General features: G+C 40.9%; 1 protein-coding gene across 10 annotated transcripts in view; it reads left to right on the top strand.

Moving 5' to 3' along the window:
* Positions 1-17,706, top strand: part of ABCG2 (ATP binding cassette subfamily G member 2 (Junior blood group)) — a 157,749-nt gene that overhangs the window by 120,656 nt on the left and 19,387 nt on the right. For all 10 annotated transcript variants that reach the window (XM_036853665.1, XM_036853664.1, XM_036853663.1 and 7 more), the window contains 6 exons: positions 1,097-1,156; positions 2,039-2,153; positions 2,767-2,919; positions 5,840-5,997; positions 14,716-14,867; positions 16,857-16,961. In XM_036853665.1, coding sequence (XP_036709560.1) covers positions 1,097-1,156; positions 2,039-2,153; positions 2,767-2,919; positions 5,840-5,997; positions 14,716-14,867; positions 16,857-16,961 — 743 coding nt within the window. The remainder of the gene's footprint in view (positions 1-1,096; positions 1,157-2,038; positions 2,154-2,766; positions 2,920-5,839; positions 5,998-14,715; positions 14,868-16,856; positions 16,962-17,706) is intronic.

The following is a 17,706-nucleotide window of genomic DNA, read 5'->3' as shown; positions in this document are numbered from 1 at the left end:
AAAATCATGATCTGGGAATGGAATAGCCTTTGGCTTTGGACCATCCACTTGGAATAGGTACCATTTTCTCTGTGGAATAAATTTTGACTTACCTACCAGTTCCAAAGAGAGATTGGACTTAGTCACCAGGGTTTTGAAAGGGCTTTTCAGGCCTCTATTTCATCATGCCTACATAACTGCGGAGGCCTTGCCCTTAATTTTCCTTTCTCCACTCCATCCTCCTTAGTCATTCTACTGGCTGCCGTTAGGATAAGTATTTGCTTTCTTCTTGAGACTCAACACAGTCAATACTGCCTTAATTTTTTCTACCCTCCTGCTTTCTATCTGAATTTTCACCACCCTCAAACATCTACTTAGTCTGTTTGGAACATGCTGTGTGTACACCATGTCTATATATCCTTAAAGTTTGTCTCCTTTAGAAAGTGGCATCTACCACTTCTAAATGGAGAATTTTCCAGTCCATTACAAGGAAGAAGACGATATATCTTGAGAGTGTATGTTTTAACTTTCCTAATTTGATTAAGAATTTTGTGAGGGGTAAGAATTGGTGATATTTTCTTTTTAACCCCCTGAGGTGCTTTATTCCAGCCATTGAATTTCTGTTTCAGATATATTGTTTCTTTGTCTGACTAGATTTGTGCAGTGAGAACACTTCTACTGGTGATTCTAGAAGTCCATTGACTTACTAATTGTGTAGAACGAGGTAGCAAGTCAGGTGACGTGAAGACAGTAATCATCAGGCATCACTCAGAACTTGTTAATGCACTTTACACTGTGAAAGAGGAGTAAGTGTAGCAGAGATGCTTCACCAGAGTTTGTTACATCAGGGAACCAGTGTGGAGAATAAGGCAAGGGAATTTAGAGGGACCCAAGTCATTTTTCTTATAAGTCCTGACTTGTAGTTAACATTCTTTGTGTGCTAGATTTTTGTTAATCGACAATTCGGTTTCTTTTTCCTTTAAGAGTTGATTTGTGGGTTTTTTTCCCCCTGTCTATAATTTTATCAGCCTTCATTGAGTGTATTAAATGCAAACCCTAAATTAATAGAACTGGTTGTAAAGTGGTCCAATAACTTGATATATTTCTGTATTTACAGTGGGATCATGAAACCTGGCCTCAATGCCATTCTGGGACCCACAGGTGGAGGCAAATCTTCGTGAGTATAGCAGTATAAGTAAGCTTTTTCTTTGTAGTTTTAACGTGTGGTTTTTTAATAAATTGCATTATGGTTGCCAAAAATACTGTGTCAGTTTCAGGTGTACTACATAGTGATTTGACATTTGCATTCGTTATGAATGATCACCATGATAAGTCTAGCCATCTGTCCCCATATAAAGTTATTACAATATCATTGACCCTATTCCTTATGCTGTATGTTACATCCCCATGGCTTATTTATTTTATAACTGGAGGTTTGTACCTCTTAAATCTCCTTCACCTATTCCCCACCTCCAGTTTTAGTGTGCTTTTAAAGATCACTTTTATGTGAGCAGGTATTTGTTGAACATTTTCTGCATGTCTAGCCTGGTTCTAGTTGCTGTGGATAATGTGGAGTTGTGCTAGTTTGTGGTTCTGTCCTGAGGACCAGGAAGGTCTTACTAGGTCAGCTTTACTAATAGGACATGATAAGGTGATTGGCATATAGCTGTCAGCTGTGAGTTGAGCTATGGAGAGGAAAAGGAAGGGGATAAAATTGAAAGTGGGGAGATGGAGCCAAAGGCGTAAGTGAAGGCTTGTGTCTTAGACAAAGGAGTACATTACCTGCCTTGGAACGCCCAAGGTCAGACAGCCTGGAGGGCAGTTTGGGTAGCCTGTGCTGGATCAGCCAGGAGTGCTTTGCTTTCATGGTTTTGGGCTTTATTGTAGCATATAGTGAAAAAAAGGAAGGTGACATTCAAAATATGTCTATATGTTTAGATGAACCATATAACTTCTTGGTCAGTTAATTTTCTAACTTGAGCAGAATTTGGATTCAGATTAGCTGAGAGGTAAAGCCTGAGTTGGAGGAAAAAAATAACAATAACATGTCTTTTTATAGGTTGTTAGATGTCTTAGCTGCAAGGAAAGATCCACATGGATTATCTGGAGATGTTTTGATCAACGGACAACCTCGACCTGCCAATTTTAAATGTAACTCAGGTTACGTGGTGCAAGTAAGTGTTTGTGGATTTGCATTTTAGATTTCTTCTGTTTCTATATTAGCAGGTGCCTTGGCTAATAGTTGAGTGTGCTTCCAATTGACTACAGGACATACTCATAGAAACAACTTCTCTTCACACCAGCTTTTCATGATCTCCCGTAAAATTCAGGATAGTATTAAACGAAAAGGCAGGGAGAATCTGGAATATGATCCTTGTAAGGGCAAAGATATCAATTCTCGTTATCATATCATTTCTAAAAAACATTACTGTTTTACTTTTTTCCTTTACCTTCACCTCTCTCCTTCACCTAGTTTAGAACAATATTTTGGCAAATCCTTGGATAAAGCAGTGTTGAAATGTTTGCTAGTAATAATCACAATTACCTGTGTTCTCTTTGGGCGTACAGGTAGGGAATGAAAATTATTTCATCAGGCTTTGCAGCTGTTATATGGAGTTAGTTGTAATTTGTATAATTGCAAGTATAATTCATTATGATTTGTATAATTCATTATTAGCTAGAACTTTCCTTGGGTATGTTATTTTTGTGGGTAAGTTACATACACCAAAGAGTGAGGGTATTAGAAAGGACCTGCTATGTCTTGTTAAAATGCCGTTTTGCTTTCAGGATGATGTCGTGATGGGAACTCTGACAGTGAGAGAAAACTTACAGTTCTCGGCAGCTCTCCGGCTTCCAACAACTATGACAAATCATGAAAAAAATGAACGGATTAACATGGTCATTCAAGAGTTAGGTCTGGATAAAGTGGCAGATTCCAAGGTAATGTGGAGAATGTGTCATAGCCAGCAAATCGGACTCACCTGTGTGGATAGTATAGCTTGTTCAGAAGTTTTCTATAATATGTATAGTGAAGAGTGGCTGCTTTCTGTAACCATGAGTAAAGTGACTAGTTACTTAATATGAAGATGGAAGTTAACCAGGTAAAAAAAACTAAAAATGATTGACTCCTGGAAATGCAGTGCGGCAGTGTGGTGTCCAGTATGTGGAAGTGTTCTTTGCCAAGAACACGTGGCCCTTTCTGTGTGATTACAGCCCTTGGTCTTCTCCCACCCTGAGTGTTTGTCATGTCTCATTCCATGTCTTCACGCTAACTTTCCTTCTTCCTGTTTTCTTTTCCCCTTTTAGCTGTCCTTCTTCTGTTCCTCCAGGGGACTTTGTTCCATTGCCTCTGAGAGGTATATTTCTGGAATTGGTACATGATGAAAATCCAAGGGTTCCTGCTCTGTATGTTTCACTTTGCTGCAGTTTGGCTTCCAAAATTATATCCAGTCAAATTAGGGTTTATTTCTAATTTGTGTAGCCTCCAAGTTGTTTTTCTAGAGCCTTTCTTTTGGCACTTTCGGCTTCCCTTCCTCCCTCCCTCCCTCACTGCCCCTCCCCCTTTCTTCTGCCAGTATTTACTTACAGACTGTTATGTGCTGGGCTCTTTTAGATTTTTGAGATAAAAGTTGTGGGCAAGAGAGAAAAGTAACTCCCTTTGTGGGTTATGCAGGATCAGGAAGAAGAAATGAAATGAACGAGTGAACTTTACAGTTGATGACCAGGTATGAAAGATTTGCTGGGAAAACACCTGAGGCTTTCAGTGAAGATGAGCTTTTTAGATTGTGATGGCTCTAGTTTAGTCCCCCCATGATATCCTTTAAGTAGAGGTAACAAAGAATGGGGGTATACTGCTGGCTGCTGTTTCATATGATACTTTCTGACATTATTTAATGTAAAGTATATTTTGCTGTATTTTGTTTGGAAAAATAACTCTGAGATGCCACCAGTTTCCACTAAATTCTTTTTGTAGGTGACTGGGTTTTCCTTTGTGTTAGCTCTGCTTATTACTTGATTTTCTTTCCAATAAGGTATTTACCATTCTTTACCCTTAGGTAAAAGTTCTCTACCAACAGGCAGTTATTGCCCTAAGTTCCCTGTGTGGATTTCCAGAGAAAATAAGCTGAAGGGAGTTGTTGACTTAGAATGTATTTATCTAATTAATTGAAATACTTCATTTAATTTTTTTTACTTTTTATGAAATTTTAAGCATAGCAAATGTAGAGAGAATAGTCTGATTACTTAGTTGTTACGGAGTCCAAGCTTGAACAGCTTGCTGCATGACAGGTCGGTAAATTGACAGATGAGTTGCTGGGACAAGGAATAGCGACTTTATTTGGAAAGCCAGCAGACCAAGAGGGTGGTGGACTCGTGTCCCAAAGAACCATCTTCCGCAAGTTAGAATTCAGGCTGCTTTTATACTAAAAGGGGAGGGAGTTGGTTGGTTGGTTGGCTGTTGCAGACTTCTTCCTGTTGGAATCCTTTGTTCTTGCAGCTGTCCGTGTGGGTCTGGTCACAATGTTCCTATAAACCTCCAACAAGACAAATGTTATTCTCTGTCGTGTAACTTTTTATCTCTATGTAAATGGAAGAGTGTTACATCTTTAAAGGTCAGAGCCCTGACAATGGGCTATGCTGTATATTTCAGGCTTTAGGCAACATTCTTTCCTAAAAGGTGCAGAGCCAGCAGGACTAAGCACAGGCAACAGAGCACAAAGGTTAGAACTAAAGGGATAGATTCAATATGGAGTCAGGTTTGTTCTTCTCTGTTACATAGTGATGATATGATTGTAGAATAATTAATATAATGGCACGATTACTAATAACATTTACCTAGATTTCCCAGTTGTTAATCTTTTCCCATAATTACTTCAGCTTCTTTTCTCTGAAGTATTTTAAAGAAAGTTGTAAATATCATGACATTTCGCTCTTGAATACTGATTATGCGTCTTAAAAAAAAAGATATTTACCTACATTACCACAATACCATTATCAACTAACAGAATTAACAGTGTGTTAATACCAGCTCTGTGGAGCCATATTCATTCACATTTCCCCATGTCCTCTCCAGAATGTCTGTTACAGCTCAATTGTTAGGGGATCCAATCAAGGGCCTGAGTAGCACTTACTTATTATCCCTTTGAAGACTCTTAATATAAGAATTATTATTTCCTATCTCCTTTCTCCCCCAGAACCTTTCTGGTCCCCTACCACACAGTGACACTGACTAGTTGAAAGACCCAACCAGTTGCCCTGTAGAACAGTCTACCTTCTGAATTTGTCTGAAAGAATGAGTCAGGAATTCTGCAGCAGGTTAGGGTACAGGAGGGCTCAGTTTGGTAAACCTTATGGTGATTTAAGAGGTGCTAATGGGGTGTGATAGAAAGTGAGCTTTCCTAGCTGCCCAGCTGCACTGAGGACTTTGGGCGGGGAAGAGGGCGTCAGGAGGCTGTAAGAAAGACTGACAAATTATGGATGCTTTCAGCAGCTTTTCTACTCCTATGTTCTGCTCCCTTTTTGGTATGTGGCTTCACTCCGTCAGGGCCATATCTTTTAGTGTTCTGGCTTAACTGTCTTAAAATGAAATATATGGCTTGATGAGAAACATACAGAACTGTTAAAAGCATGGGTTTCATACCAGGCTTAGCCACTTACCAGCTCTGACCTGAGCCTCAGTTTACTCTTCAAATTAAGGAGAAACCTGCCTCTTTGCCCACATAGTCATTTAGTTGCTGTTCAGAATAAATGAGGATAATGAGATAAAGTGCCTCTTGTAGGGTTGGCACGTACATGTTGGGAGCTCAACAAACGATAATGGCTGTGGTTTTTATTGTTAATAACAATAATATTTGTGTTTTAGGTTGGAACTCAGTTTATCCGTGGTGTGTCTGGAGGAGAAAGAAAAAGGACTAGTATTGCAATGGAGCTTATTACTGATCCATCCATCTTGTTCCTGGATGAGCCCACAACTGGCTTAGATTCAAGCACAGCAAATGCTGTCCTTTTGCTTCTAAAGAGGTAAACGCTAGGGGAACATTATTCTTTTATTCATCCAGTGTATGGTGACCTACTATGTACCAGGTATTATTCTTGGTGCAAGGGACTCAGCAGTAAGCACCACAGACAAAAATTTCTTCCTTCTTTGTTGGAGGGAAACAGTCAATTAACAAATGTAAGTGTTTTATGAAAAATGAAGCAGGCTAAGAGTAGCAAAAGATGGCTGTGGTGGGATAGAGGTGCTATATGACATATAGGATGGTCAGGGAAGACCTCAACGAGGTGACGTTTGAGTTGGGAGCAAGGGAGCGAGACCTGGATATATGGGAGAAGAGAGTTCTAGTGGAAGGGAACAGCTGTGGCCCTGCGGCAGAGTGTGCCTGATGTGTTTGGAACCCACTGACCTCAGGAGGGGTGGGGACTCTTATTGATTACTTTACTCAAGCTGCCATAATGTAGTACCGCAGACTGGGTGGTTAGTTTAAAACAGAAGTTCAGTTTTTCAAATTTTTGGAGGCTATATGTCCAAGATCAGGGAGTCGGCAGGATTGTTTCTTCTGAGCCCTCTCTCCTTGGCTTGTAGGTAGCTGTCTTCTCTCTGTGTCCTTACTGTATCTTCCTGTGGTGTGTCTGTGTCCCAATCTCCTCTTCTTATAAGGACAGTGGTCCTTATTAGATTGTGGCACCCACATGACCTTATTTAACCAAAATTACCTCCTTAAAGACCCTATCTCCAAATACAGTTATATTCTGAAGTGCTGGGGGTTAGGACTTCAACATGGATTTTGGGGACACACAGTTCAGTCCATAACAGTTAGAACGGGACACGAGATGGAATTGAGTGGGTGGCAGATTATATAGACTGTAGGCCGCTATAAGAGCTATGGCTTTTAATGTCTCTAGGTGACATGGGAAGCTTTCAGAGGGTTTTAGAACAGAGGACTGGCAACCATCTGGAGAAAAGGCTATATAATTGGGCAAGGGCGAGTGGCGAGTCCGGTCAGGAGGCTGTTTGCATTAGCTCGTTTGAGATACACTGACTTTGACTAGGATGGTAGTGGTAAGGCGGGGAGAAGTCGGGGGGTTCTCTCTGTTTTGACAATAGAATCAACAGTATTAGCTTAGAATTGGATGTGGGGTGTGATTATTGAGAGAATGACTTCTAAGATTTGGGGCCTGAACAATGGAAGAATCGAGTAAAGACTATCAATTCCTTTTTAAAAAAATTTTTTTTAAATTAAAATTTTTTTTTAAATTTTTTAAATTAAAATTTAAAAAAATTTTTTTAATTAAAAAATTTTTTTAAATAAAATTAAAAAAAAAAATTTTTGGCTGCTTTGGGTCTTTGTTGTTGCTTGAAAGCTTTCTGTAGTTGCTGCGAGCGGGGGCTACCCTTCGTTGCGGTGAACAGGCTTCTCATTGCGGAGGAGCAGGCTCTAGGCGTGAGGGCTTCAGGAGTTAGGGCATGCAGGCTCAGTAGTTGTGGCTTGTGGGCTCTAGAGCACAGGCTCAGTAGTTGTGGCGCACGGGCTTAGTTGATCTGTGGCATGTGGGATCGTCCCAGACCAGGGCTCAAACCCGTGTCCCCTGCATTGGCAGGTGGATTCTTAACCACTGCGCCACCAGGGAAGTCCCAAGAATGTCTTTTACGAAGAAAGAAGATGGTAGGAGAATCACGGTTATAAGAGAAATTTCAAAAGTTTTGGACACCTTTTTTAAAATTAATTTTTAAAAATTTTCAATGTTACGGAACAGTTACAACAGTAGCACAAAGAAATCCCATCTCCCCTTACCTAGATTCCCCAACTGTTGTTACCTTTTAACTGCATTTGCTCTCCCTCCGTCCCCTCCCCCTCTCCCCCACCATAGACCTTTTTCTGAAATCATGTGCCATCACCCCTAGATACTCTGGCCTGCAACTCCAAAAAGCTAGGACACTGCTCCTCCATTACTGCCTTGCACACCTTCCGGCCCCGGAGTCAGCTCTGATGCCACTGCCACCATCCAGTCCGTGGGCTCCAGTCAGACCTCACCAGCTGCCCCAGAAGTGTCTCTTTTCCATTTCTGGCTCAGGATTCTCTCCAGAAACCCTCCTTTTTAAAAATCTTTTCTAATCCTGAACAGTTCTTTACTCTTTGCCTCTTATGTCCTCACACATATTCGAGAGTACATTTCATAGGGTCCATCCGGTGTTTCCTCGTGACCAGACTCAGGCCATGAATTCTTGGCAGAGATACAACAGACATGATGCTGTTTTCTTTCTTTTTTTTTTTTTTTTTTTTTTTTTTAAATTTTTTTATTTATTTATTTTACTTTATTAATTATTATTATTATTATTTTTTGGTTGTGTTGGGTCTTCGTTTCTATGCGAGGGCTTTCTCCAGTTGCGGCGAGCGGGGGCCACTCTTCATCGCGGTGCACGGGCCTCTCACTGTCACGGCCTCTCTGGTTGCGGAGCACAGGCTCCAGACGCGCAGGCTCAGTAGCTGTGGCTCACGGGCCCAGTTGCTCCGTGGCATGTGGGATCCTCCCAGACCAGGGCACGAACCCGTGTCCCCTGCATTGGCAGGCAGATTCTCAACCACTGCACCACCAGGGAAGCCCCTGTTTTCTTTCTTTTTTTCTCCCTTTTCTTCTGAGTCATGTGGCTGAGAGGGTCTTGGTGCTCCGGCCTGGTGTCAGGCCTGAGCCTCTGAGGTGGGAGAGCTGAGTTCAGGACATTCGACCACCAGAGACCTCCAGGTTCCATGTAATATCAATCGGCGAGAGCTCTCCCAGAGATCTCCATCTCAATGCTAAGACCCGGCTCCACCCAACGGCCAGCAAGCTACACTGCTGGACACCCTGTGCCAAACAACTAGCAAGACAGGAACACAACCCCATCCATTAGCAGAGAGGCTGGCTAAAATCATACTAAGTTCACATATACCCCAAAACACACCACTGGACACAGCCCTGCCCACCAAAAAGACAAGATCCAGCCCCACCCACCAGAGCACAGGCACCGGTCCCCTCCACCGGGAAGCCTACACAACCCACTGACCCAAACTTAGCCACTGGGGGCAGACACCCAAAACAACGGGAACTAACCTGCAGCCTGTGAAAAGGAGACCCCAAACACAGTAAGTTAAGCAAAATGGGAAGACAGAGAAATATGCAGCAGATGAAGGAGCAAGGTAAAAACCCACCAGACCGAACAAATGAAGAGGAAATAGGCAGTCTACCTGAAAAAGAATTCAGAGTAATGATAGTAAAGATGATCCAAAATCTTGGAAATAGAATGGAGGAAATACAAGAAACGTTTAACAAGGACGTAGAAGAACTAAAGAGCAAACAAACAATGAAGAACAACACAATAAATGAAATTAAAAATTCTCTAGAAGGAATCAATAGCAGAATAACTGAGGCAGAAGAACGGATAAGTGACCTGGAAGATAAAATAGTGGAAATAACTACCGCAGAGCAGAATAAAGAAAAAAGAATGAAAAGAATTGAGGACAGTCTCAGAGACCTCTGGGACAAAATTAAACGCACCAACATTCGAATTATCAGGGCCCCAGAAGAAGAAGAGAAAAAGAAAGGGACTGACAAAATATTTGAAGAGATTATAGTTGAAAACTTCCCTAATATGGGAAAGGAAATAGTCAATTAAGTCCAGGAAGCACAGAGAGTCCCATACAGGATAAATCCAAGGAGAAACATGCCAAGACACATACGAATCAAACTATCCAAAATTAAATACAAGAAAAAATATTGAAAGCAGCAAGGGAAAAGCAACAAATAACATACAAGGGAATCCCCATAAGGTTAACAGCTGATCTTTCAGCAGAAACTCTGCAAGCCAGAAGGGAGTGGCAGGACATATTTAAAATGATGAAAGGGAAAAACTTACAACCAAGATTACTTTACCTAGCAAGGATCTCATTCAGATTCGACAGAGAAATTAAAACCTTTACAGACAAGCAAAAGCTAAGAGAATTCAGCACCACCAAACCAGCTTTACAACAAATGCTAAAGGAACTTCTCTAGGCAGGAAACACAAGAGAAGGAAAAGACCTACAAAAACAACCCCAAAACAATTAAGAAAATGGTAATAGGAACATACATATCGATAATTACCTTAAATGTAAGTGGATTAAATGCTCCCACCAAAAGACATAGACTGGCTGAATGGATACAAAAACAAGACCCGTATATAGGCTGTCTACAAGAGACCCACTTCAGACCTAGGGACACATACAGACTGAAAGTGAAGGGATGGAAAAAGATATTCCATGCAAATGGAAATCAAAAGAAAGCTGGAGTAGCAATTCTCATATCAGACAAAATAGACTTTAAAATAAAGACTATTGCAAGAGACAAAGAAGGACACTACATAATGATCAAGGGATCAATCCAAAATGAAGATATGACAGTTGTAAACATTTATGCACCCAACATAGGAACACCTCAATACATTAGGCATATGCTAACAGCCATAAATGGGGAAACCGACAGTAACACAATCATAGTAGGGGACTTTAACGCCCCACTTTCACCAATGGACTGATCATCCAAAATGAAAAGAAATAAGGAAACACAAGCTTTAAATGACAAACAAGATGGACTTAGTTTATATTTGTAGGACATTCCATCCAGAAACAGCAGAATACACTTCTCAAGTGCTCATGGAGCATTCTCCAGGATAGATCATATCTTGGGTCACAAATCAAGCCTTGGTAAATTTAAGAAATTTGAAATCGTATCAAGTATCTTTTCTGACCACAATGCTATGAGACTAGATATCAATTAGAGGAAAAAAACTGTAAAAAATACAAACACATGGAGGCTAAACAGTACGCTACTAAATAACCAAGAGATCACTGAAGAAATCAAGAGGAAATCAAAAAATACCTAGAAACAAATGACAATGAAAACAGGACGACCCAAAACCTATGGGATGCAGCAAAAGCAGCTCTAAGAGGGAAGTTTATAGCAATACAATCCCACCTCAAGAAACAAGAAAAATCTCAAATAAATGACCTAACCTTACATCTAAAGCAATTAGAGAAAGAGCAAACAAACCCCAAAGTTAGCAGAAGGAAAGAAATCATAAAGATCAGATCAGAAATAAGTGAAAAAGAAATGAAGGAAATGGTAGCAAAGATCAGTAAAACTAAAAGCTGGTTCTTTGAGAAGGTAAACAAAATTGATAAACCATTAGCCATACTCATCAAGAAAAAACGGGAGAAGACTCAAATCAACAGAATTAGAAATGAAAAAGAAGTAACTGCAGAAATACAAAGGATCATGAGAGATTACTACAAACAACTCTATGCCAATAAAATGGACAACCTGGAAGAAATGGACAAATTCTTAGAAAAGCACAACCTTCCAAGACTGAACCAGGAAGAAACAGAAAATATAAACAGACCAGTCACAAGCACTGACATTGAAACTGTGATTAAAAATCTTCCAAGAAACAAAAGCCCAGGGCCAGATGGCTTCACAGGCGAATTCTATCAAACATTTATAGAAGAGCTGACACCTATCTTCTCAAACTCTTCCAAAATAGCAGAGGGAGGAACACTCCCAAACTCATTCTACGAGGCTGCCATCACCCTAATAGCAAAACCAGACAAAGATGTCACACAAAAAAAGAAAACTACACACCAATATCACTGATGATCGTAGATGCAGAAATCCTCAACAAAATGCTAGCAAACAGAATCCAACAGCACATTAAAAGGATTATACACCACGATCAAGTGGGGTTTATCGCAGGAATGCAAGGATTCTTCAGTATACACAAATCAATCAATGTGATACTCCATATTAACAAACTGAAGGAGAAAAACCATATGATAATCTCCATAGATGTAGAAAAAGCTTTCGATTAAATTCAACACCCACTTATGATAAAAACTCTCCAGAAAGTAGGCATAGGGAGAACTTAATAACATAATAAAGGCCATATGTGACAAACCCACAACCAACATCGTTCTCAATGGTGAAAAACTGAAATCATTTCCTCTAAAATCAGGAACAAGTGAAGGATGCCCATTCTCACCACTGTTATTCAACATAGTTATGGAAGTTTTAGCCACAGCAATCAGAGAAGAAAAAGAAATAAAAGGAATACAAGTCAGAAAAGAAGACGTAAAACTGTCACTGTTTGCAGATGATGTGATACTATACATAGAAAATCCTAAAGATGCTACCAGAAAACTACTAGAGCTAATCAATGAATTTGGTAAAGTAGCAGGATACAAAAATCTGCATAGCAGGATACACAGAAATCTCTTGGATTCCTATACACTAACGATGAAAAGTCTGAAAGAGAAATTAAGGAAACACTCCCATTTACCATTGCAACAGAAAGAATAAAATACCGAGGAATAAACCTACCTAAGGAGACAAAAGACCTGTATGCAGGAAACCAAAAGACACTGATGAAAGAAATTAAAGATGATACAAACAGATGGAGAGATATACCATGTGCTTTGATTGGAAGAATCAACACAGCGAAAATGACTCTACTACCCAAAGCAATCTACAGATTCAGTGCAATCCCTATGAAACTACCAATGGCATTTTTCACAGAACCAGAACAAAAAATTTCACAATTTGTATGGAAACACAAAAGACCCCGAATAGCCAAAACAGTCTTGGGAAAGAAAAATGGAGCTGGAGGAATCAGGCTCCCTGAGTCAGACTGTACTGCAAAGCTACAGTAATCAAGACAGTATGGTACTGGCACAAAAACAGAAATATAGATCAATGGAACAGGATAGAAAGCCCAGTAACAGGTCTGGGATTCAGGATCAGTTAGAGCATCCATCCATGATATTTTTATTATCTGTAACCATGTCAACAGTGTTCATAGAGAATGATGACTTGACATAGAATACTGGACTATGTTATGTTTCATTATGTTTTGGACTAGTCAGCACACAAACATCTTTCCTCACACTGGAGAGCGCTAACCTAGTTGTCTCAAGCTCCACTGTGTGCACTAATCACTTAGGGTCTTGTTAAAAACGCAGATTCTGAGTCTAGAGCTCTGAGGTGGAGGCCAAGATTCTCCACTTCTTTTTTTTTTTTTTTAATTTATTTATTTTATTTATTTGTTTTTGGCTTTGTTGGGTCTTCGTCGCTGTGTGCGGGCTTTCTCTAGTTGCAGCGAGTGGGGGCTACTCTTTGTTGCAGTGAGCAGGCTTCTCATTGCGGTGGCTTCTCTTGTTGCAGAGCACGGGCTCTAGGCACGTGGGCTTCAGTAGTTGTGGCATGTGGGCTCAGTAGTTGTGGCTCGCGGGCTCTAGAGCGCAGTCTCAGTAGTTGTGGCACACGGGCTTAGTTGCTCCGCAGCATGTGGGATCTTCCCGGACCAGGGCTTGAACCCGTGTCCCCTGCATTGGCAGGCGGATTCTTAACCACCGCGCCACCAGGGGAGGCCTCTCCACTTCTAATAGAAGATACTGATACTGATGCCTCAGTGGTCCTCAGACCACGCTCGGAGTACAGAGTTCTCACACCCGTCCGCCTCCCTGCTGCCGGTCCTTTACTGGCTCCTTACTGTCTACTGACTAACGTTCCACCTCTGAGTGACGGGGTTTCTCACGGGCCTGCTTTTTGATGCAGTCTTCTTTTCAGTCCCCGCCTCCACACATACACCTCAGCTCTGCCATGGCACTGAACTACTTGTAGTTTCTGGAGTAGGCCTTGTTATCGCATGCTTTGTTTGCCATCTTCCTCCATCCTGACTGCCCTTTCTCTTCTTGGCTTACTCCTGTCGGCCCCTTTGATACACTACTTACGTCATCTTCAGACTGGTTAGTCTCCTATTTGGCTTACAGGGCACCCTCAGCTACTTCTGTTCCAGCTTGTATTGAAATGATTGGTCTGTTGGCCTGTCGTCTTTGAGGCAGAACAAACTTTCTTGGCTAGCATATAGTAAGTGCTTAGGAAATGCTTGAATTGATGTGATTCTTCTCATAAAGTGTTTTCAGTAATACCAGATTTTGAACAGTGATTTTGGCCTTTGTTTCTTCTACCCATAAGTAGTAACTCCTGTATAAAGATAGGAGTTACTGTCTTTTGGCCACGGTATTAGACCAGGGATCAAATCCCAGCCCTGCTCCTTCTAACAGTGACACTTTGAACCACTGCTTAATTCTCTAAGCCTTATCTGTTATATAACAGTAATAATAGTTATTGGTACTGCCTCATAACAATATTGTGTAAATTTAGATGAGGTCATCTATAAAGTATTTAGCGAAGATCTAGTCAGTACTCAGTAATGTTAATTGTATTATTAGGGCAGAAGAATGAAAACCAGTTCCTAAAGAGCCAGAAGACTTAAATGATCAATGAGGATGGGGCATATGACCATTGTTTTAATATTTAGTTCATAATAAGTTTTAAAACTTGAGTGTAATTACAAATTACCTGGGTGCTAGTTAAAAATATGGTTCCATAGACCCAACAGGTCTGAGTAGACTGTCCAGGGATCTGTATTTTTAATTAATATTCTGATTGATTCTAGACTACCCATGGAACACATTTTAGAAACCTTAGTGTTTCATGAAAGCACTGAATTTAGGTTCTCTACCTATCAGACAGATAATATGAGAATTTAGTGAGAGAAAATCAAGTTGAAAGAGGAACAAATGATCTAAAGGCAGGAATAATAAACTATGTTGCCAAGAAATGCAAGTTTCAGATGTTTAATGACTCGTTATCTCCTCACTTTTAATTCAGGATGTCTAAACAAGGACGGACAATCATCTTCTCCATTCATCAGCCTCGTTATTCCATCTTCAAGTTGTTTGATAGCCTTACCTTGTTGGCCTCAGGAAGATTATTGTTCCACGGGCCTGCTCAGGAGGCCTTGGGTTACTTTGCATCCACTGGTATGGTTAACTTCTCTATGAAGTAAGATCCTTCATTAATAGTATCCTAAAGGAGAACAAAGGGGTCACCTGGAGAGCTGTTTGAGTAGATATACCATGGTTTCCACTACTCCGAAACATCTTCAGTTAGTTTAGTGCTAGTTCTTCACTTTGCAGTGCCAGCTTGTTATTTAGGTATCTTTTTCTATCCTGTTTGAGTGTGTGTGTGAGTGTGAGTGTGTGTGTATTTCTACTGGGTCTGTATCTGTTCTCCTTCTCAGTTCTGCTGACCTTTCCCTAACAGTTCAATAAATATATTGGCCTCATAGCCAGTTATCTGTCAGTTGAATTTTTTTGGAAAGGCCTAATGTCCCTAAATTATTTGTCTTCTTGACCATGATACAGATTAGGCTTTATCATGTTTTTCCCTTACATGGGATGTTGATCTACCTTGGTTGGGGGTTCGTGGAGATGCTACTTAATTTTCTAGTAACGTTAGATTGCGGATTCAGCATGGGTGTGAATTACCTGTCAATATAACGGCTAGTCGAAAGTCTGACATCAATGGGCCAACATTCTGATGGCTCTGGATTTCCTGGTTCTATTTAAATAGAAATACGTAATTTTTTTTATGACTTACGCAATCTGCTTCATTTTAGAGATCCTTGGATATGATTATAGATGATGCTTCACGAACTCAAATATAGTTTTAAATATTTGCTAACCACATTTTAAAATGTTTTTTTGTTTAGTCTCTGTCATTTAAAATTAAGAAGCCTTGCATGGGTCTAGGGAGTTAAGGGGGGATGAACTTAAGGATCAGACTACAGGCCAAGCTGAGTTCAGATAATCATGTTGCTTCTGAGTCTGAGCTCATGCTGCTTGCTGCACGACAGGCCAGTGTATCAGGAGATGAGTTGCTGGGACAAGGAATAGAGACTTTATTCAGAAAGCCAGCAGACCGAGAAGATGGTGGCCTCGTGTCCCAAAGAACCATCTTCCCCGAGTCAGAATTCAGGCTTCTTTTATTCTGAAAGGGAAGGGGGTGTGGCTGGTTGTTGAAAACTTCTTAGTGTCGGAATCCTTTGTTCTTGCGACTGTCCACCTAGGTCTGGTCATGGTGTTCCTGTAAACCTCCAACAAGACAAACATTATTCTCTGTTCTGCAACTCTTTATCTCTCTATGAATGGAAAAGTGTTCCACCTTTAAAGATCAGACCCTTGAGAATGGGCTATCCTGAATATTTCAGGCTCTAGGCAACACTCTTAACTTGTAGCAGAAGCAATAGAATACAAAGGTTAAAGTAAAAGAAACAGATCCAATATGGAGTCAGATTTGTTCTTCCCTATTACAGTGCCACAAGAAGTCAGGGTAAGCATTCAGCTATGCTGTGCCAGCCACATTCTCTTGAGAATGCTGTTCTGGTGATTTGTTCTCTATATCGGAATTACAGGAGCATAACAGAGGACCATTTGGACCTGAATTTAATAGGGGCAAAAGCAATCATTGCTAAAGTGGGTACTGGTATTCTAGCAGTCCCCAGGTGAACTTGGAGAGCAGAACATACCCCAGGCCTCTCTCAAACACAGTCCTGCTATGCCTTAGCTGGCTTTAAGGAACATTAGTTCTTCTATAGCTTTTTTTTTTTCAACTAATTTTTTTTTTCTTGGACCTATATCTAGATTTCTGAAGAAGTTCTGATAAGCACCAGAGCATATTGATAGCTGTTTCAGGTCTTATGAATTATGATGGGTAAGGACCAAGCACTAACAGAAGACTTGCTAAGAGTCCAAGGTTGGTTTGGAGTGTGCTGTTTTGTGAAGAGTCAGAAAGCTGTTGAAATACTGTGCGATTAAAAGGAAGCGGTAAATTAGTGAGGGGAGAAGAGAGAAGAAAAGTGAGGGAGAAATTGTTAGATCCTGTCTCTCCCAGCAACGCCTCCCTCACCCCCTGAGTCTTTATTTCCCAAGACTATCAAGTTTGTGTACCTGAGTTACCTTCTTTTGCAGGTTACCACTGTGAGCCCTATAATAACCCTGCAGACTTCTTCCTGGACGTCATTAATGGAGACTCCTGTGCTGTGGTGTTAAACAGAGAAGACACAGACGGTGAAGGTAAGCAAATCTGTTGAGAGTCACAGATTATTGCCTAATTGAGTTGGCTGAAGCTTAGCAACGTGATAGCTCACTAAAACATGGCTGTGTGAATTTACATCAATCCTGTCCTCTGATACTGGTTGTCCCAGTTTGTTTGGCTGCTGTAACAAAAATACCATAGACTGGGTGGTTTAAACAATAAACATTTATTTCTCACAGTTCTGGAGGCTGGAAGTCCAAGATCAAGGTGCCAGCAGATTCAGTGTCTGCTGAGGACCTGCTTCCTGGTTCATAGATGAGCGACCATATTATTGCCTCCTCATGTGGTGGGAGTGGGGAGGGAGCCCTCTGGGGCCTCTTTCATAAGGGTACTAATCCCACTCCTGAGGGGTCCACCCTCATGACCTAATCATCCCGCAAAGGCCTTGCCTTCAGATACCATCACATTGGGGATTGGGTTTCAGCATATGAAGTTTGGGGGCACACAAACATTCAATCTCATAGCATCAGTCAACACAGATTTTGTTGTCTGTGAGAGTACTGTTTTTGATTTAATCTGTAAATGAGCATTTATAGGATGGTGTCAGTTCTAAGGGGAGTTCCCATTTTTTAAAAAGTGCCCATTGTTTACATAGTGGCCCCTTGGTATCCATGGGGGATTGGTTTCAGAACTCCCCCCCTCCCCCCAACAGATAACAGAATCCAAGGGTGCTCAAGTCCCTTAGAGTAGGCCCTCCCTATCCCCTGGGTTCAACGTCTGTGG

The sequence above is a fragment of the Balaenoptera musculus genome, chromosome 5, assembly GCF_009873245.2.
Source record: "Balaenoptera musculus isolate JJ_BM4_2016_0621 chromosome 5, mBalMus1.pri.v3, whole genome shotgun sequence".
In the NCBI taxonomy this organism is placed as follows: Eukaryota; Metazoa; Chordata; class Mammalia; order Artiodactyla; family Balaenopteridae; genus Balaenoptera; species Balaenoptera musculus.
The sequence above is the reverse complement of the archived record's forward strand: the minus strand, read 5'-3'. Positions and strand labels throughout refer to the sequence as shown.